Genomic DNA, 21,083 nt, shown 5'->3' with positions numbered 1-21,083 from the left:
GCCGAGCCTACAACCTGCACATGCACAACTCTTAAGGTGTCGTCCTTAGACTCGCTCTGTGCACTGTCGCCTGTTCTCTTTGGCTTTTCTTTAGCTTAGCTTTCCTAAGGCTATGCATGAAGTTCTTTCTCAGCTTTGCTTTCTGAAGCCTAAGTTAAAGTTCTCGGTGCAGACTTTCTATCAACCCCTCTTTAGCATTTTCCCTTCAATAATTCTTTTCCCTTCAGCAATTTTTCCCTTTTCCCTTCAGCAATTTTTCCTTCAACAATTCTTTTCCCTTCCAAAAGCTTCCCAGGCCAAAAAGCCCAAAGTAAAGCCCCAAAAGGCAAAAGCAAAATGGCCCTCTTCCTCCTTCAGGGGTCTTTTATAGCAGCAAACAGGGCGGAGCAGGGGAAGGGCGTGACATTGCAACAGGAGAAACCTGCGTTCCTGCTTCTCTGAACACAACTTAGGGGACACAGCTGTTCTGCCTTTCCCTGTTTCGTGGGCAGGGCTGTGCCTATCTCAGCCTATAGATAAAAGCAATGAACTGCATCTTGCCTTGCTTGTGTCCAGTTCTCAAAGGCTTTAATCCACTCCCCACATGCCCCAAAGTCCATGTGCTGGAAAATTAATCACCATTGAAGCTATTTTGAGAAGTGGGAACTTTATGAGGCGATTAGGTCACGAGGGTTCTGCCCTCATAGATGGATTAAGGCTGCTATCTTCCACGCAGGTTCCTGATACAAGAATGCATTTGGCCCGTTTCCTTTCTTACCCTCTCTCCTTTTACCATGGGATGAGGCAGGAAGAAGGCCTTTGCCTGAATCATGATTTTGGACTTACAGCTCCCAGAACTGGCGGAAACAAATCTCTTTTCTTTATACATCACCCAGTCCCTGGCACTTTATTACAACAGACATAAATGGAGTAGACAGCCTGTTTCCTCCAGTCCACTGCCTTTATTTTAATAACACCTTTACTGACATATAAATCACATGCTATAAAACTCACCCTTTTAAATAAGCGTACAATTCAGAGATGTTAGCATGTTCACAGAGTTGTGCAATTATCACCAGAATCTAGCTTAGAACATTGTCATGATGTCAAAAAGAAAGTCCCATTGCCATTGTCAGTCACTTCAATCCCTTCCTCAGCCCCTGGCAACCACTAACCTACTTTCTGTTTCTATGGGTTCATCTTCCCTGGACAGTTCATAAAAATGGAGCCCTACAATATGTGGCCTTCTGTGAATGGCTTCTCTCAGCATGGATTTGTAGGTTTATATGTAGTATTTAGTAGTTGTAAGTACTCCATTACTCTCTCCCCATTTTTGGTGGGCCTGGGGTTTGAACTCAGGCCTTGTGCTTGTTACACAGGTGCTCTACTACTTGAGCCACATCCACAGTCCTTTTTGCTTTAGTTTAGTTTTTTTAAGATAGGGTCTGTGATCTTGGACCTGATCCTCCTACCTTTACCTCCTGACTGGTTTGGCTTCCAGCCACAATCTTCTCCCTCTCTGCTGGGATTACAGATATGAGTCACCACACTCAGCCTGTATACTTATTTATTCTTTCTTTCTTTTTGTAATGGTTCTGGGGTTTGAACTCAGGGCCTTGTGCTTGCTAGCCAGGCATTCTATTGCTTGAGCCATATCCTCCAGCCCTTTATGCTTTGGTTATTTTTGGGACAGAATCTCATGTGTATGTTCAGGCTGTCCTGGACTTTAATCCTGCTCTTTATGCTTCCAGTGTAGCTGGAACAACATGCCATCACACCCAGCTATTGGCTAAGATGGGGGGTCTCACAAATTTTTTGCCTGGGCTGTCCTCAAACCATGATTCTCCCAATTTTTGCCTCCCAAGTAGCTGGGATTATAGGTATGAGCCACTGCAATCAACCTTTCCATGCATTCTTTTAAACTGGTATATCACGTAAAGTACTCCACTGCATCGATATGTCATGGTGTAGTTATCTATTCCATGATAGACAATTTTATGTAAACACTTTAAAGCCTGTAAAATAGCTCTTGTCCTCACTGCACGTGGTGTGCTCTCATCTTTAGTCCACTTCCTTCAAAATAAAATTAAAAGAGAACACTACTTGAGAACCACTCCACTGGTTCTGAATCTGTGGGTCCATGGTTAACAGAATGCTCCCTCCTGCATGAGGTTTAACTTTCTAGCCCTTTCCTTGGGAAATCTGATAAAGGTAGCCTGTGAGCTGTGTTACAAGGGACACTGCTTATGGCAAATGTCCCTGGTTGCTAAATCCCACCTGGACTGGAAGAAACTACAAATACATTCTAGAGAACTGGTGGGGACCCCACTCCTGGGCTGTCCTGGCACAGAGTAGCATTTATAATTAGATATGTCCCTTGCAAGGAGTGGGAAGTCATGGATTCCTTGAAAGAGACATGTGGGCTGTGGGGGTGACCCTTTAAGTCAGGGCAGTTCTTGAACCTGTCTTCTGAAAGTCTTTTTTCCTTGCCCCTGTGCCACCGGCCTAGGGTGGAGAGAGAAGTGCAGAGCACTGTGGATGGCTCCATAGACCTCCCTAAACACTCCTCCTGCCAAGAGCACCCTGTGCTGCTCTATGGGCTGTCTTAGTACAAAGTGATGCTTTAACAAAAACCACCTTCAATCAAGTAGCTTAGAAACAACAAAAATGTTTTGGGCACATTCACAGTTGAGGCACTAGAAGATTCAGTCTGGTGAGAGGCACTTTCTGATTCATAGACAGTGTCTTTGTGCTGTGTCCTCACATGGTGGACTCAAGGAGGTGCTTATCTCAGGCCTCTTTTACCAAGGCACTAATCCAGTTCATAACGCAGAGCTCTCGTGAACTGACCACCTCCCAAGGGCCTTACCTCCCAACACCATCACCTTGGAAGATGGATCTCTACATACAAACTTCTTTTAGGGGATGGGGTGGAGGAGACACAAACATTCAGTTCATAGCACTGTTCTGTATCCTTCCAAGTAAATTTCATGCCATGTGTGGCTAGGATGGTCTTGTAATGTTTATTTGATCCATACATCAGCACTGGGAGGCATCTTGATAGGAATCCAAAGACTTGCCAACAGTCCATGACACACAGATATCTGTCTATCTATACATACACACATGTATGTACATATATTTACATGTATCTATACATATATGTATGCATGTGTAGATAAATATAAAATAGTGTTAGATTACACATGCAGTCTTAAGATTTTCTACACACTAAATTCTTCAAAGTGTTTGCATCAATTTCTACTTCCAACACTTTTATAAAAATTTCCATCTCCCTATATCCTCATGAACACTTAAAATGAACAATGCTTAATTTTTTTCCCCCATAATTTTTTGGTTCTGAATTAAGTTGGCTTACTCTAAAGTACTTTGGAAACCTCTTTCTTGAGAATCTGATCTTTTCCCCCCCTAATCTCTTTGCCTTTCTTCTTTTCTCTGTCTTGCTCTTCAAAATCACCTCCTGACTTTTCATCACTGGGACAAACAACTGAGAGAAACAAATTAAGAGGAAGAAAGGTTTATTTTAGCTCATAGTTTCAGAGTTTTTAGTCCATGGTTGGCTGGCTCCATTGCTGTGGGCCTGTGGTCAGACAAAGCATCATGGTGACAGAGGAGGCACTCACCTCATGGAGGCCAGGAAGCAGAGAGACAGGAAGAGGCCTGGGATAAGATATATCTTTCTGGGACATGATCCCAGTGACCTACTCTCTCCATCTTTTACTTTCTACCACTTTCCCATAATGCAGTCCAACTATGACTCCATCAGTGGATTAATCCACTGATGGAGTCACAGCCCTCATGATCCAGTCTTCGCAAAAGTTCTTCTTTACACTGCTGCCTCAGGTATTAAACCTTCCACATATGGGCTTTTGTGGGACACTTCATGTCCAAACTATAACACCTCCCCTGATTTATATCATAAGCACTAAATACTTAGTTGTGGAGTTGAATATGCAAACTTCATGTGCTGAAGTAAGGGCAAACCAATTTATCTGAACTGTACAATTTGTTATAGAGGAGAAACAGTAGGCAAGATGATCTTTTTTCAGTACTGGGGATTGAACTCAGGACTTCATGTTCACTAGGCAGGCACTCTACAACTTGATCCATACCCCAATCCTTTTGCTTTTAGTTTGTTTTTCAGATAGGGTCTCATGCTAACTTTTGCCTGGGCTGGCCTTGATTTTGATTCTCCTACCTCTGCCTCCCAAGTAGCTGGGATCACAGAAGTGTGCCACCATGCCTGCCTTGTTTTTGAGACAGGATCTTGGTAACATTTTGCCCAAGCTAGCCTTGAACTCTATTTTCTTGTCTCTGCCTCCTGAGTAGCTGGGATTTCAGGCATGCAATACCACGCTCAGTAACAAGATGAATTGAGTAAGAGATTTTGGTTAAACGTAGCTTTGGTTAAGCCAAGAAAAGTGAAATACATATAGATTCAATGTAATCTCTCAAAAAAATTTTTTTTTGCAGAAATTAGCAGGACGATCCCTAAATTCCTATGGAAATGCGAGTGACTCAAGTAGTCACAACAATCTTGAAAAAGAACAAAGAATGAAATAGTTTGAGAAAATAATACTTCCAAGTTTTCAGATTTTACTACAGTAATCCAGACACTCCTGGCCCAAGGGCAGATGTATAGATGGATGAAAGGCAACTGACACAAACCGTCATGTTTAGGGCAACTTGATTTTCAACAAAGGCACTAAGATAATTCAATTGTGTGTTGGGGGAGGGGGGAGAAACTTTCCAACAAATGGCTTTGGGACAACTGGATAGCCACATGCAAAAGAATGAAGTTGAATTCCTGTCTCATATCATATACAAAAATCATCTAGAGATGAATCTTAGATATAAATGAATGACCAAAAAGTATACAACTCAATAAGTAAATTTTCATGATCTTGGGTTACGAAACGGTTTCTTAGTGACACCAAAAGCACAACTGACGAGGAAAAAATAGACAAGTTGGATTTCATTGTAATTTAAAATTTTCGTGCTTCTTGATAGACACTATCAAGGAAGTGAGATGATAACCCACTCCATGGGAGAAGCCATTTGCAAATCATATGTCTTATAAAGGACTGGGATCTAGGATATATGAAAATCTCTTAAGCCCAATAATAAGATATAAGTAATAAAAATACAATGAACTCATTGTTAAGTGGGCAAAGCATCTGAATAGACATTTCTCCAACAAAGATAACGGCCACTAAGCAGGTGACAAGACGCTCGGCACCACTAGTCAGTAAGGAAATGTGACTCAAAACCACGATGATATGCCACTTGCACTCACTAGGATGGTGACAATGTGTAGAAATTGGAACCCTTACATGTTGGACGTGAGGACATAAAGAGACACAGTTGCTGTGGAAAACGGTTTGGCAATCCTTCAAGAGATGAAATGCAGTTACCATATGTAATTGCCTTCCTAGTCAAATGCCCAAGAGAACTGACAACATGCTCTCCCATGAAAAGCCTTGTGCACTAATGTTCACAGAAGCATTAGTCATAACGTTCCCAAAGTGGGAACAATCCAAATGTCCATGAACTAATGAATGGATAAACAAAATGTGGTGTACTCATACAATAGAATATTATTTGGCAATAGAAAGTAATAAAGTACTAAAACATGCTACAGTGAAAACATAATACTCAGTGAAAGGATCCAATTGCAAAAGACCACATGTTATTTGACACCATTTTATGAAGCATCCAAATGAGGCAACTCCATGGAAAGAGAAAGTAGCCTAGTGGCTGCCAGGAGCCAGGAGGAAGGCAAGTGGGTAAGGGGTGGTGTGCCTAGGTTGGAGAATTTGGGAAAATGAGAAGTGACTGCAAATGGGTACAAGTTCTTTAAGGGGGAGGTGAAAGTGTTTTAAAAGTACTTGTGGTGATGGATATACAACTCTTTGAATATACTAAAAAACATTGTACAACTCAAATTTGTATATTGTAAGGTATATGAATTATATCTCAATAAAACCGCTTAAAAAGTAAAAGCACAAGTTATTGTAACTACAGAGAAACTTTAAAATCATATAGTAACGACAGAGCTATAGAAAGATGTGTATGTTGTCCTATCTGCAGGGAAAGGATCAAGTTGTACTTCGCAAAGTGTTTGTTACTTAGTCACAAAGAAACAAACTGGCAAGTGATCTTGTTTGTTTATTTAAACTGATAAAAATTATTTACAGTTACTGTTAGAAAACGGCCAACTGTTTCAGTCTAATAAATAAGACCTGGTGTAGCTGACTTTCCTTGATAATGAGTTCTGTCTGAGCTTTGCTACATGGCAAACTATTCCCAAGCCTGACACTTAAGATAATAACCAGTTTATTCTGGGTTGACTCAGCTGGTCTGTGCTCCCAAGTGTCTGTGGGCAGCTGGAAGCCAAATGGTCTGGCATAGCTTTACTGGCATGTCTGGTGATTGGTAGGTTCTTACTAGGGTTCCTTTTTTCCTCCATGAGCTCCCTGTTGGAGCTCATGCTCCAACAGGTTAGCTGGGGCTCTTTCACATGGCATCTGCAGCAAGAGAGGGCCACCCCGGAGCCCCCAAATCTTTGCTTGTATCACATTTACTAATTAAGGCCCCTTTGGCCTATGTAAATCAGTAGGCCAACCCAGATTCAAAGGGTTTTTATTTTTTATTATTTTATTATTTCTTGAGACAAGGTCTCTCTATACGGCCCAAGGTGGACTCAAATTCACAATCTTCCTCCCTCAGCCTCACAAGTGCTGGGATCATAGGGTACTATTTGCTTGGCTAGGATTTCACTTCTTTTTCCTTTTTCTTTTTCTTTGTGGTGGTACTGGGGTTTGAACTCAGGGCCTCACGCTTGCTAGGCAGGCCCTCTACCATTTAAGCCACACCTCAGCCCTTTTTTGCTTTAGTTATATATTTTAAGAGTCTTGAGTTTTTGCCCCAGCTGGCCTAAAACTTGATCATCCTACTTATGCCTCCTGTGCACAGGCAAGTGCCTCCATGACAAACTTATTGATTTAGATGGGGTCTTTCCAACTTTTTCCCCAAGCTGGCTTCAAACTACCATCTTCACCAAGCTCCACCTCCCAAGTAGCTAGGATTATAGGCATGAACTACTGCACCCAGCTGGACCTCACTTCTTTATATTATCTGCTAAAAATGTAGTGAACAGTGGAAAATTACTGGGCAATGAGTACTATTCTGCACTCTTCTTCAGTTTCCACAAAATATTTTGGAAATAGTATCAGATCTGCCTGAAGGATCACCTCCTAATTCCTTCCATGAGAACTCCTCCTGGCAAGTACACAGGCTTAGCAATCACTTAATAACCCAACTCCTCCTGGGTACACTCCAGTTAGCACAGCGCTTAGAAAGCATGTCAGGCCATCATCAAGCCTCCCATGCCTGGAACAAACTCCTCTTCATCTCTCATGGGTGACCTTTTATACATTGTAGAGTTTTCACATTTTTCTCTCTTCCTTTTCCTTTTCTTCCTCTACAGACAGATCCAGGTAACCACTGCATGCCCGGACTAGCTCAATAACATCCTTATTGTACTCCTCCATCTTGCTCCACTCCATTGTGGTCTCACCCATATTCCTGGAACTGGACATTGCTAACTGAGCCATCTATATCCAGGATCTTACAACCATACTCTTTAAAATCTCAAAAAACAAAAAACAAACAAACCCCCCCCCCAAGACTAATTTGCTTAAGTGGAGCTATCTTAATAAAAGCAGTATTTAATGGGTCTTTGCATGATAATTTCACTGGATGTCACATCGCACACATCCGTTTGAGATAGACTTGCACAGCTCCCACCCCCTACCTCAGGCGCTGGTAGGAGCCAGCTGCTTGTGGGTAGAACTTATGCTTTCAAGCTCCCCTATGAAAGAGTGGGTCCAAGGATGGGTAACTGGAGTTAGAGAGGATGGGGCCAACAGCCTTACCCAGGGGGAATGAGATGTACTCTATCTTACTTTCTCTGTCTACCTTCCAAAGGGCTCACATCTCTGTACTCAACCACTGGGGGGTTGCCCTGGTTCTCAGAGAATTTTGCAACTTGCCCTTATTTTTTTTATGACTAGTTGGTTTATTTCATTTCCTCACCTAGACATAAGGAACTGCTAGTTCGTGGGTTTATTGGTATTTACCACTGCACAGCGAGGGGCAGAGCCGCAGACACTGTCGTTCATAGTGGTGATAGGAGGTGTAAGGAACTGCCGAACAGGGACCGCACCACGTAGAAAGGAAAGATTTATTGGGGGCCAGACTGCCGGGCTGACTCTCGTGTTCAGAGTGCAGCAGCCCAGGTAGATTGGGTGGTGGGCGTTACAGGAGGGACCATCCATCAAAGGGGGAAGGGTATCTGTTTCAGAGAACAACTGGGTTGTTGGGGCCTGATTGTCAGTGATCACCAGGTGGAAAGGCTCAGTACTTACAGCTAGTTGAAAAACAGGAAGTTTTCTGCGGTTTTGCAAGCAGGGAGATTTTGCAAGCAGTTATGGGCCAGGGGACCTGGTTTCAATGATACCTCAGGACTTTCCGCCCGCCCTATGACGTCAGGGACCTATCAGGAGGGACGGTAGCAGGGGAGCGCGAGGCAAGGGTCTGGGAATTCCGGGAAGCATCCTAATGTCACCGAGAGGGGAGAACCCTGGCGGAATGAAAAGCAGTGAAAGGATCCGTCAGTTTAGGGGTTCGCGCTCAGCCACCGGGAAGGGTGCGGGGCTGTTCCAGCCCTAGTAGGTCCAGACCCCTTTCTCGGGGGAAACAGGTCTTCCTGCAATGTGCTCTGGCCTCTTCCAAGGCCTTTGGAGAAACAAAGCCAGATTCAATTTCGCTTGGGTCTCGGTCCCCACCCCAACCTTCCTCCTTCGTCCCCCACACACTCCCCTCCCATTCCTCACCTCCGCCCCAACGCTGTTATCACCCCACCCTCGCCTGCCCTGCCCACCATCGTCCCGCCCCCACCACAGCCCCGCCTCTGCCAATAACAAGCCCCACCCACGGACCGCCCCGCCCCTGGCCTACCCCGCCGTAGCCCCGCCTCTCCAGGAAGCCCCACCCCCGGCCGTGCTCTCCGCCTCCTTCCCCACCCACCCAGAGTCCCAATCTTCACCCAAGCCTGGCCTCCGCCTTAGCCCCTCCCCCTTAAGCCCCGCCCCGACACGCCCCTTTTCGGCCCCGCCCACAGTCCTCCTTCTGGGCTGCGCGAGGGCTGCGCGGCAGCGGGGGTGGGGACGGCCTTACCCGGAATGAAAACAAACGGTGGCCACTGCATCCGGGCGCTTTGGCAGGTCGCAGCGGGCGCTGCTGTGGCGCAGGTGAGCGGGTAGCGACAGGCGTCCCCAACCCCGGCCTCTGTCACTGCCCGGCGACGTCGTTCCCGGCACGACCGGACGCGTCAGGTGAGCGGTCCTGCGGAGCCGGGGGCCTGGAGGGCGGCGGACTCCCGGACGCACTGGCCGTTCTGGGCCCTTTGGTTTGCGCTGGTCTGGGCCGGGTGGTGGGGCATTTAAAAGAGGAGTGAGCGCATTATTGCTGGAGACAGGCAGGAATAAGTACATTGTATATACATTGTATACTTCTTAGTGTAATTAGCGCAACAAATGGTTAAATCGTAACACTCGTCCTGAACGTACCATTTGGGTCTGATTTGCAGTCAAAGCCAGATTGCTATTTAGTGAGAAAACCCTTGGTTTTCTAGAACCTTGACGACCTGGTTCACTGTTTCTCACTATCTTTCTCTTATTTTTTAAGCACACGAATCTTTCGTTCATCTTTATTTTCCTAAGGTGAAATGTGTCGTTAAAAGCTATGGCTAAAGGCAGCTCAGATTGATTACAAAAGTGAAAGTGCAGTTTTTAAAGGATTGGCTTATCACGTTTTGCTTTCATTTTGGAGCGGTAACACTAGTGGAGTTCATCTTTTATAATGTGAACCTTCAAACTTTCAGTTCTCCAGTTAGAATAGAAAACTAATTTAATCTTTTTTCCTTTTCACTGGATTTAATGTGTCATTCTGTTGTCTATAACTGAACTTTTGTAAGTTTCAAGGCAGTGGTTTGTTTTTTAAAAATACTAAATCTTGTGTGATGGAGACTCTGCAGCTATTGATTTGCCCCTTGGAGTGTGGGACACAAATTTGGGTCCTTAGGTCCTCTGTCAGGTAGTGACTTGGTTAGGATCTCTGAGAGCTGTGTTTTCAGCCTTCCAAATAATTGGACTCCAGGAAGCAGCCCATGAAATTATCCCTTCCCTCTTCCCAGTGAGGTTGCTATGATATTTTATTTAGCACTTCTGAAGACTTATGAGTAGTATGCAAAATGGTCTTTTAAGTTATTGGTGTTTGAAAAGCTAAGTAGTGATGTGCTTTGCTGTAAGTTTTTAGAGTTTGAAAAACCAGGAGGACCCGTGGAGTGGCTCAAAAGTGTCTCAAGTGGTAGAGTGTCTGCCTAATAAGTGTGAGGCACCGAGTTCAAACCCCAGTACCACAAACACAAAAGAAAACAAAAAACAAAAACTAGGATTCTTTCCTGGGTCACCAGAGATGCACACAGCACCTTCTTGACTGTGTTTATTCCACCCTCCCTTCTTCCTCCCTGATTCCCTATTTCTCACTCCCAAGCTGACATAAAATAGATTTGAACTTTCTTTTAAAAACATGTGTTGGTGGGATTCACTTAAGCCACCATACTTGATTTGCAAATCAGGTGAGTAGGATTTGGGAGGATGTAGAATACTGGCCCTTGATAAAAAGAAAGAAAGAAACTTACAGGTTGATCTAGGTTATGTTAATTCATATATTTTCCACTCTCTGGAACTCATCTTCATCATTCAAGAGCTAATAACCTTTTACTTTTCTTACTCCTGTAGGATTTGTCAGATCCCAAGCACTGTACTACTCCTGCCAGCTGCTTGGCTCTCAGCCGCTCACTCTCCTTGCAATCACTGTGTTAGTGTGGAATGAGTCAAAAGCTCCACTGTGACTTGTGCCTCTTTGGGAGAGAGAGATTACTTACCTGTGACAAGCAGCAAGGGATAGTGTGACAGAGTGCAGGGCCCACTATTATAGGCAGAAGTCTCAGTGCTAGTGATGGCACTGGCTAATTTTGTTAACTTGGCCAACTGGTTTTACAAACCTGGGACCTGAGTTTTCTCAGCTGTTAATGATGATCCAACCAGTGCTGGTTTGGAATAGCTTTTGTAGGTATTGTGCTATCACAAAGTACCATTTTGGGGAGTGGGATAAAGGAGAATGATAGAGGGAGTGAATTCAACTATGATACTTTGTAAGAACTTTTATAAATGTCACAGTATACCTGCAGTACACAAATAATATGATAATAAACAAAATACCATGAGAAACTTTTTTTGGTGTTGTAAGCTCTTTTATTTTAAAAGTTCAGAAATTATTAGTAGAGACTATTATTGATAAATTTGCAGTTCAAGCTAGCTTTTCATTATGTTTAGCTACTAGAGTGGTGGTCTTCTGTTTTGAGTTGAACTAATCAAAGTACAAGAGACTTTTTAAGCTCTATATTGCGTTGCTTAAAGAGTCGTTACATAAGAGATTTATCTTTACTTGTCTTTTCTCTTAGGTTAGAGAACTACAGTAACATAATATATATAGAAGTAGGGCTGGGATACCACTCAGTGGTGGAGTACTTGCCTACCACTTGTAAGGCCCTGCTTTCCATCTGTAGCACTGCTACCTCCTCTCCCCTGCCAAAAAAAAAAAAAGAAGAAGAAGAAAGAAATAGAGGGTAGGGATGTAGCTCAGTGGAAGACTGCTTACCTAGCATGCACAAACCCTTGGTTCTTTCTCCAGCACTGCAAAAAAAAATTTTTTTAATTATAAGAAAAAAAAAACAGAGAGGTATAATAATCCTTGCTACATATTAGCAACTTTGTAATATATATTTTATATTATGCACAATATATAATTATACATAATACATATGTCTATGTATATATTTTTAGAATGTCTATACCTAGTTAAACCCTTGTTGCTTAGTGTAAACCAGAAGGAGTGGGAGTAGAGGGGATCTCTGCTTACTGTACAAAACATCTGGATGTGTTAGGTGAGTTGTAAAACATTTTAAAATGGGTTGTGGGGTTTTGCTGATATACATTTTGCTTTCAAGGATGGCACAGAAGAAGTATCTTCAAGCAAAATTGACCCAGTTTTTAAGGGAAGACAGGATTCAACTTTGGAAACCTCCATATACAGAGGAAAATAAGGAAGTTGGTTTGGCATTAAAGGTATTTTTCTTTTAAGACATAAACAATTAGCAATGGTATAAATTTCCTTGATAAATAATATTCTGAAGTCATCTGAAATTGCCAGCACCAAAAGCTTCTTTTTTTTTATGTCTTTCATAGTGTCTTTGTATTTCTCTTCAATAGTTGCTTGACCCAACATCTTTGTGTCTGCTCTATACAATGAAAATACAAACTAAATGAGAATAGAAAAAAATAATTAAAGCATTAAATTGTACAAATTACAAATCTGTTCCAAAATACACTTATGGTAAATAAAACACGCATTTCAGTAAGATCTACAGTGAATGGCAATGCATTCTGGGAAGCTTCACATCTAGGCAGGGCCAACATTCACAGAAGAAGCTAAGAATGTGCATCCAGTCACAGTTTGTAGCGGGTTTCTTATTGCCAATCTGTGAGTTACCCAGGACACTGATTTGTTGGGGGAAGGGAGGTAAGCGCTAGCCTCAAAGTTGAGGTCATTACAAATTCTGAGGGATTTCACTGGCAGCCTAGACAGCATAATTTCAAGAGAGTAAACACAGTAAGGGAAGCAGACAACTCTTTAGAGGCCCAAACACTTTTTTGCTGTATTTGTGTTGCATTCGCCATCTACAGTGGGCAGTCAGAAGGATGGTCTTCTTCAGGACAACATGGTCACAGGACTGGGACAATCCCATGGGGCTGAGGGAGTGTGAGGATGGGGAGCAGGGCTACCTCATGCTGTTTCACATTAGAGACAAACTGTGATACATAGTCCATGGCCTGCAACTGTCTCCTCTTATCGTCTGTCGTAAGGCTTGATGTAGTCATCTACTTTATTCCAGAAGTCCTCATCTCGAAAATGATGTTTGCAGCTTCAATGTTCAGTGGATCATCAAAATTCAAAAGATCAGTAAATAAAGAGTTTAATCCCCAAACAACATCCTTTAACGTTCTGGTGGGAGCCCAGCCAGTGCCATCCATAGTATGCTCTCTCAGTAAACTTAAACATATTTCCCCTGTCTGTGATGTTGAGGTGCCAGATCTTGGTCAGGCATTTCGCTTTGGGAGGCACTTTTTTTTATTTATTTATTTATTTATTTTATTTTTCTTTTATTATTCATATGTGCATACAAGGCTTGGTTCATTTCTCCCCCCTGCCCCCACCCCCTCCCTTACCACCCACTCCGCCCCCTCCCTCTCCTCCCCACCCCCTCAATACCCAGCAGAAACTATTTTGCTCTTATCTCTAATTTTGTTGTAGAGAGAGTATAAGCAATAATAGGAAGGAACAAGGGGTTTTGCTGGTTGAGATAAGCAACCACATTGCTTATCTCACATTGATAATTGACTCATTGATTTCCTGTGCTTGGGTGTCACCTTCTAGGTTAATTCTTTTTGATCTACCCTTTTCTCTAGTTCCTGGTCCCCTTTTCCTATTGGCCTCAGTTGCTTTAAGGTATCTGCTTTAGTTTCTCTGCATTAAGGGCAACAAATGCTAGCTAGTTTTTTAGGTGTCTTACCTATCCTCACCCCTCCCTCGTGTGCTCTCGCTTTTATCATGTGCTCATAGTCCAATCCCCTTGTTGTGTTTGCCCTTGATCTAATGTCCACATATGAGGGAGAACATACGATTTTTGTGGGAGGCACTTTTAGATGCATATTGTATGCATCAGGAACTTCAGTTTTAAACTGACAATTTCCGCCCTGGTAGTAATCCTCATCTGGGGTTACGGTTAGTTGAAAGCAGTGAAGCTTGTTTGGATCAGGAAAGTGCATTTCACATGTACCAGGTAAATTAGCTTGGAGTTCTTTCACCTCTTTAATAAGCAACTTGTCTCTCATGGAAACCCTCCGAGTGGAGTCAGATGTGGTGGTTGACGTCCAAGACCCTTTGAGACCATCATCTCACTTCAGTTTGCTTACATGTGTTAGCATTACTGCCACCTTTAGTCTGGGTGGCTCTCACTGGCCTTTATTTTGTTCATATATATTTACAATTTTTTTGGTGGTGCAGGGGTTTGAAGCTAGGGCCTTACACATACTAGGCAAGTGCTATACTCCCCTCCCTTTTACTGTCATTTCATTTATGGGAGAATGTTATCTAACTTCTCAGGCATTGGATTAGTTAGCTTTCCTTCACAAAGTACCCAGGGCAATTGATTTATAAAGAGAAAAAGGTTTATTTGGGCTCATGGTTCTGGAAGTTCTCGTTAAGATCAAGTGGTCCCATGACAAGGGTGGCACATCATGGCAGGAGCTCAGGGCAGAGCAAACTGCTCACCTCTTGAGCCAGAAAACAGAAAAGAGAGGATATGGCCAATGGGATCCCACAATCCCTTTCAAGGGCTTGCTCCCAATAACCTAAGGACCCTTTTGTAAGACCCCTCCTCCTAAAGGTTCCACCACTGCCAGGAGTGCCACCCTGGGCTTTTGAGAGGCCCTACATATATTCAAACCATGAGGCATGTGCTATTTTAACATCTTCACAGAATTACATAAAAGTGCTCATCTGGGACTGGTTTTGTACCGCTCTGCATGCAGCAGGACCAGACCCAGTGTGTTGCTGAGATTCGTGGTCAGAATGCAGACTTGGCTGCTTCTTAGGCCTCCTTGCTGTAATCCTCGTCTATAAAACATTTGCTCCCCTCCCCCAGTTTTTTTATACTGTGGCCATCAGTGCTCATTTTTCCAAAATATATTTTGCTAACAATTGTGCCTCTATTTTTTATGGTTTGTCAGAAATAGTATTTTATGTGATGTTTCAAGAAATTCAAATTTACCTGCCTTTCCAAGCAAGAAAACTTTACATGCTGTGGATAAAACGCTCTCATATCAGAACATCCTAGCACCAGCTTCTCTGCTTTCTATGTCTGGATATCTTGAACATGAGGTAACACTTACCAGGGAGTATAAATTATCCTGAGGGCATTAAATTGTTCTGTGGGGTGACATAATTTCATCAGGAGGTGACAGACTATATCAGGGTCTCCATCCTTCTGTTCTCCTGTCCCTGAGAGGCCTTGCATTTTGTCTTTGCAGTGCACCTTCTGCATTTTCTTGTTAGGCTTCTTGCCTCAGAAACTGGTGGGACTTGATAAGAAAAAACTTTTTATCTTTGTCCCTAGTTCTTGGTAGATCTAAAACTCTTAAAAGAGTGGTAAGGATGATTGTAGCATCTTTTGTCCTAGTGAGCCTTGGTGGCCCCTAGATAGCTTCAGGATAGGGCTAGTTGCCCAAAAAATCCAGCCTTAATTAGAAGCTTGTGACTTTCAGCCTTGCCCTCCAGCCCCTGGGGAAAGAAAGGGTTCTGGAGAGTTAGTTAATCACTAGTGACCAATGATTTAATCATTCATGCCCAGGTTAGCAGGCCTCCATAAAACCCCTTAAATGATGGGTTGAGGAATTTCTAACTTAGCAAAAACGCTTCCATGAGCTGGAAGAATGGTACACCCAACTCTGCAGAACAGAGGCTCCTCCACTGAGAACCATTCCAGGCCTCACCTTAGTCACTCTGATCTGAGTGCTCATTTGTATTCTTTATAGTAAACTATAATTGTAACTACAGCATTTTCCTGAGTTCTGTGAGTCATTATAGCAAATTATCAAAACTGGAAGTGCATGATGGGAACCCTCTACTTTGTAGCCAAGTCAGGCAAAAGTGTGGGTAACTTGGCAACTGGATGCTTGGCATCTGTGTCTGACATGAAGGCATTCATTCTGTGGAACTGGCTTTCAGACTAGTGGGGGTCTAATGCTGACTCTGGGTAGTTGATGTCAGAGCTGAATTAACTGTAAGATATCCAGTTGGTGTCAAAATTGGTTGGTGTCAGGAGGGGAAAAAAGTACCCTCATTAGGTAATTAGGATTTCTAGAAATTGCAGAAAGTGATTTTAAAAAGTATTTTACTTAAAAGACTTGCATGTTTTCTAGTGATAAAAAATAACGTATATTCCTGGGTTAGAAAATGTACATAGGAGTTGAGTAACCCTATCCAAAATGCTTGGGGTTAGAAGTGTTCCAGATTTCAGGATTTTCAGATGTAGGAATATTTGCGTAGGCTTTTCCAGTTGAGCATCCCTTATCTGAAATGAAATCCAAAATGCTCCAAAATCCAAAAGTCAAAACTTTTTAAGTATTATGTTGGTACTCAAAAGTTTTGGATTTTTGAATTTGGGTTGCCTAACCTGTATGTTCACAAGGTTAGCCTTGCTTAACTTCCAGATGAGTGAGACACGCGTTGTTAGGTGATTTCCATGAAAGGTATGAGGCTTCACACTGCTTTACAGTAAACTTTTTAAATATAAGTAGAGCACTCTAAAATAATCTTTAAACAGAGTAAATACATACACCGGTTTCATAGTCATTGCCGTCATGATCAAGTGGTGTGTACTGTATGTGATTGCATGTGCCATATTTTTCTATGACTGTCATCAAAGGTTTACACAGCATCACCACAGACACTCAGCGTGTTACCTTGTGATGTTCAGATGGCTACATTGTCCTAGGCAGTAGACATTTTTGAGCTGCATTATATTTTATGAAACCACTGTCCTATGTTTGGTGTGGACCAGGAATGTGATTAAATACAAAAACTACATTTAAAAATGCATAAAGATCATCAGTATTGGTGTATTTTTCTAGTCTTTTCCTGTGTGACTATTAAAATGTATTACAAATAGATTTATATTGTTTTAAAAATATTCTGGTTTGTAGCTTTTATATTGTTTTAAAAATACTCTGGTTTGTAGCTTTATATATATCACAAATATCTCCCTTATCATAACCGTGTATTTGCACCATCATTTTTAAGTGCTGCATTGTATCATGTTGTATATTCAACAAAACTGTGCGCTTCAATGTCTTCATTGTTCATCATTTTATGAGATATTTAGTGAGACGTTAAGCCCCAGTGCAGATACTTTGGGGGAGGAAACATAGAGACTTATAAGTAAAAACTGGTTGGCATCCTTTTTTTTGAGGAACCTCAAATCTTCAGTTTTCTTTCTGAATTCTACAGCTTTCTTTTGCAAATAACTTTACAACCAGTACCAGTGATCCAAAATTTTCCATTAAAAAGTTATTTAAGTCTAACTTGTTTTATCCTCACAAGTTGGAATAATTAAAATCTTTTCTTTTTTTTTTTTTTGGAGTTGAATTACTTACTATTTCTTAATACCCTAAGGTTACAAAAGTCATAGTTTACTTTCTTGTTCCCACAGGAGAATACCAGTTACTTCACTTTTTTCTGCTGAGCCTGTTCTACTGTCTATTTGTAGATGCTTAGTTTTTCCCTGGATCCTCTAAGAGTTGCAGTGGATTTCAGTAATACAGGGACCTCCAGTCATCAGTTATTGCCCTAGAGTCCTCATGCCCTTTCCTGGGCTTTGCTGCTTTTTATTTTTTATTTTTTGCATTGATATTATATTGAGCTACATTTTCTGATTTTTCTTCTTAGGACCTTGCCAAGAAGTACTCTGACAAGCTAGAATGTTGTGAAAGTGAAGTAGAAAAGATAATAGAAGAGATACGTTGCAAAGCAATTGAGCGTGGGTCAGGAAATGAAAATTATAAAACAACTGGGATTGCTACAATTGAGGTGTTTTTACCTGCAAGACTGAGAAGAGTGAGTCACTTTCCAGCCTTAGTATGCAATCAAATAAATCATTGCTTTTGTAAACTACAAAGTTAAAATTCCTTTAAGTTACATGCTCAGTAGTTGATATCATGGACTCTTAAACTAGCTCATATTCCCAAGGCAGGCCAAGAGGAATCATGAACCTTCAAAATGTCACAGAGCTGTGTGTCACATTCTTACCCTTTCTAGTTTAGTGGTTAGAAGTACTAGGGGATCAAATGGGGATCAGGCTTTCTAGAGCCCTGAGCAGTAGGACATTTCTCAAACAAATTCATCCTTTTTCTATAAAAATTTATCTAAAAAGTTTTATATTAAATTTTTGTATATAATTTTTTTTTGGTGGTACTGGGCTTTAAATTCAGGGCCTCATGCTTACTAGGCAGACACTCTATCACTTGAGCCACTCTGCCAACCCACCCTGTTCCTATTCTGATGGCAGTCAGAGGACAACCAAATGACTGTTCTAACAGGACCCAAATATGTGGGTGTGGCCACCTCCTCTCAGAGCCACATCCTCAGGAGTCCATGCCCAGAAGTGTTACTGTGGCCAGGCTACTTAAAGGTGCCTCTCAGGACTGACCAGTGTTAATCATTCTCAGAAGTAATGTATATATGTAAAAGTACATGTGAATATTCATAGCAACACTACTCATAACAGCCAAAAGCTGGAGGAACTAGCCCAAATGTCCATCAGGGGATGAATGGATAAGTGAATGTGGCACACCACACAATAGAGAACAACATGCAGTAGAGTGATGGAATTCTGACACGTCTACAGCCTGCTGACTGAAAGGTCGTATATATATGATCCTATTTATTTGAAATGTCCCCAACAGGCAAATTTGTAGAGGCAGAAATAAATAAATGGCTTCAGGGGCTGGGCAGAAAAGGGGAGGAAATGTGGAGGTGCGGGACACAGTGTTGGTTGGAGGGATGATGAATAAAAATGTTCTGAAATGTAATTATAAGGATGACTGGCCATGTGACAAACTGCACTTGGCAGTCCTACCTGCTGTCTCCTGGAAGACATTTAGGTCACTGGGTTAGTGTTCAACAGGCTTCTCCAGGGAGGCAGCATTTTGGTTCTTAACCAGGGACCTAAGTTTATATTCTCTGTTACCAGCTTTTCTGCTTTCATAGGCAGGGTGAGAGCTCCTAAAAGTGTTCAAGTGCATTTTATTTTGCCTATCTTGCTTCTAAATAGGATAAGAAAAGCTTGTTGGAGACCCGACTGCATGTTACTGGCAGAGACCTGAGGGCTAAGTAAGTATCTGTGAGCTCCGTGTCGCAGGTGCTCTGCCCCTCTTTACGTGAGCTTCTTTGGTCTTCCTGGGCCATCCTGAAAGCCAGGTAGGGCCAGTCCTATCTTCTTTTTTTTTTTTTTTTTTTCCCAGAGTTTGAATTCAGGGCCTTGGGCTTGCTAGGCAGGCTCTCTATCACTTGAACCTTTCCCCATATCCTCATTTTATAGCAGAGAAAATTAAGACTGTGAGGAAAAGAATCTTAGCTGGGCTCACACTGGCATTTAAGAGGAGGCTGAGTGCTCAAGATTCTCCCTCTTTTCTTTGCTTTCAGTGTAGCTGTAGGAGCGCTGGGCCGGGAACTCTGGGCCTGCGGCGTAGGAGGTGCGGGGTACACATCTGAATGAGTGGATGCTCACAGAATAGGAGACAGTTTGGTACTCCGCAGATAGTTGTGAGCTCTATTCTTTAGCTCACTGATAACTTGCTGTGACCTTCAGCAAAGTGTTTTAGCCGATTTCAGGCTATTTTCCTCTCTGTAATATATATCTGATACATACCTGCCTGTCACATACTAGCAAAATCCTAACTTTGAGACCCAGCCTGTTGCTTCATGTTTTGTACGGTGTTAAGTGGTAAGTGTTTGGAGCACCTCCCGGGCTAGCCTGTCACTGTGTTTCTTCAGCTGATTTGTCTCATCGTTTCCATTGATTGACATCAGGGCTAAGGATGGCTTGAGAAAGCATCCTTCATTAGGGCCCCAGTAGGAGGGACAACCTGTGTCATGGCTTCTCCAAGGAGACCCTGGGAGAGGATTGTCTCCTGACATGCCGCCAGTGTCCTTCTCACATGGATAGGTAGTCCCATAGTCTCCAGTTCCTAAGGACACAGCAGTAAAACAAGTTCAGAAAAGGCCCTTGTCTCACAGACAACTTTTTATGTGTGTGTGACACTGGGGCTTGAACTCAGGGCCTACACCTTGAACAACCCCACCAGCCCTTTTTTGTGAAGGTTTTTTGTTTTTTTTTAATTTTTCATTTATTCACATGTGCATACATTGTTTAGGCCATTCCTCCCCCCACCCCGTTCCCCACCCCCTCCCTCTCCCCCCTACTCTGTGAAGGGTTTTTTGAGATAGGGACTTGCAAACTATTTGCCTGGGTTGGCTTCGAACCACAACCTCCTGATCTCTGCCTCCTGAGTAGCTGGGATTACAGAGGTGAGTCACCAGCACCTGGCTCATACAGTTTTACATTAGCCTAGTGAGCTGGCTTTATTGTAAAGTAATGTTTGTGAGTCAGTAAGTCAAGATCCTGGGTGTTTCTGAGCAAAAGGTATAAAATGGCTATATGATTAAAATCTTTTAAATGGATAGTGATAAGAAATTTGCTTTTCTACAATTTTCACTGTTTTTATTTTACAGAATAGCTGAAGTCTTTGGGTTACAAGAAAATTACATCAAGATTGTCATAAATAAGAAACAACTTCAGCTAGGTATGTATGGCAGAGAATGCAGATCAATCTAAACTAGAAATGATGGCTTTACGTTTTTTCTTGCTTTTCCTGTGCTCAAAAGTTCCTAGCTTTGTTATAATCCAAGACCAATTATTTTAGAAGTTTAAGAAAACAAAGATGTAGAGTAGAAAACAACTTTCTAATAAGTACTCATTGCTTGTTCTGTGCAGGTGGGAAGAGAGAGATGCTCATTACCAGTCAGATAAATTGTTCTAGAATGGGGAGTTTGGCACCTCTAGACACCGAGCTGTACTGCAGTTAGGACGGCTCTTGGAAGCTGAAGCCATACGCCCCACATGGCCCCTTCAGCCATCTGAGCCCCTCCTATGAGAACTGTGCCCAGGCCAATGCCCACAGCTCAGCTGCTGGCAGGAGCCCCACCAACTACAGTTGGCTCCCTGCTGCTGAGCCAGGGTTGATAGCCCAGATGACAGCCACTACAGTTGGCATGAC

At 42.5% G+C, this 21,083-nt stretch overlaps 1 protein-coding gene and 1 pseudogene across 1 annotated transcript in view; one reads left to right on the top strand and one right to left on the bottom strand.

The window, feature by feature from the left end:
* Positions 1-9,245: 9,245 nt before the first annotated feature.
* Nub1 (negative regulator of ubiquitin like proteins 1) overlaps positions 9,246-21,083 on the top strand; it is a 27,706-nt gene continuing 15,868 nt past the window's right edge. Inside the window, 6 exon segments of the mRNA XM_074060498.1 lie at positions 9,246-9,281; positions 9,283-9,314; positions 12,137-12,254; positions 17,695-17,862; positions 19,079-19,137; positions 20,539-20,609. Coding sequence (XP_073916599.1) covers positions 9,246-9,281; positions 9,283-9,314; positions 12,137-12,254; positions 17,695-17,862; positions 19,079-19,137; positions 20,539-20,609 — 484 coding nt within the window.
* LOC141418726 (NEDD8-conjugating enzyme UBE2F-like) lies at positions 12,685-14,462 on the bottom strand (annotated as a pseudogene).

Source organism: Castor canadensis, chromosome 2 (genome assembly GCF_047511655.1).
Source record: "Castor canadensis chromosome 2, mCasCan1.hap1v2, whole genome shotgun sequence".
NCBI classification, from domain to species: domain Eukaryota; kingdom Metazoa; phylum Chordata; class Mammalia; order Rodentia; family Castoridae; genus Castor; species Castor canadensis.
This window is presented reverse-complemented; position numbering and strand designations above follow the sequence as displayed.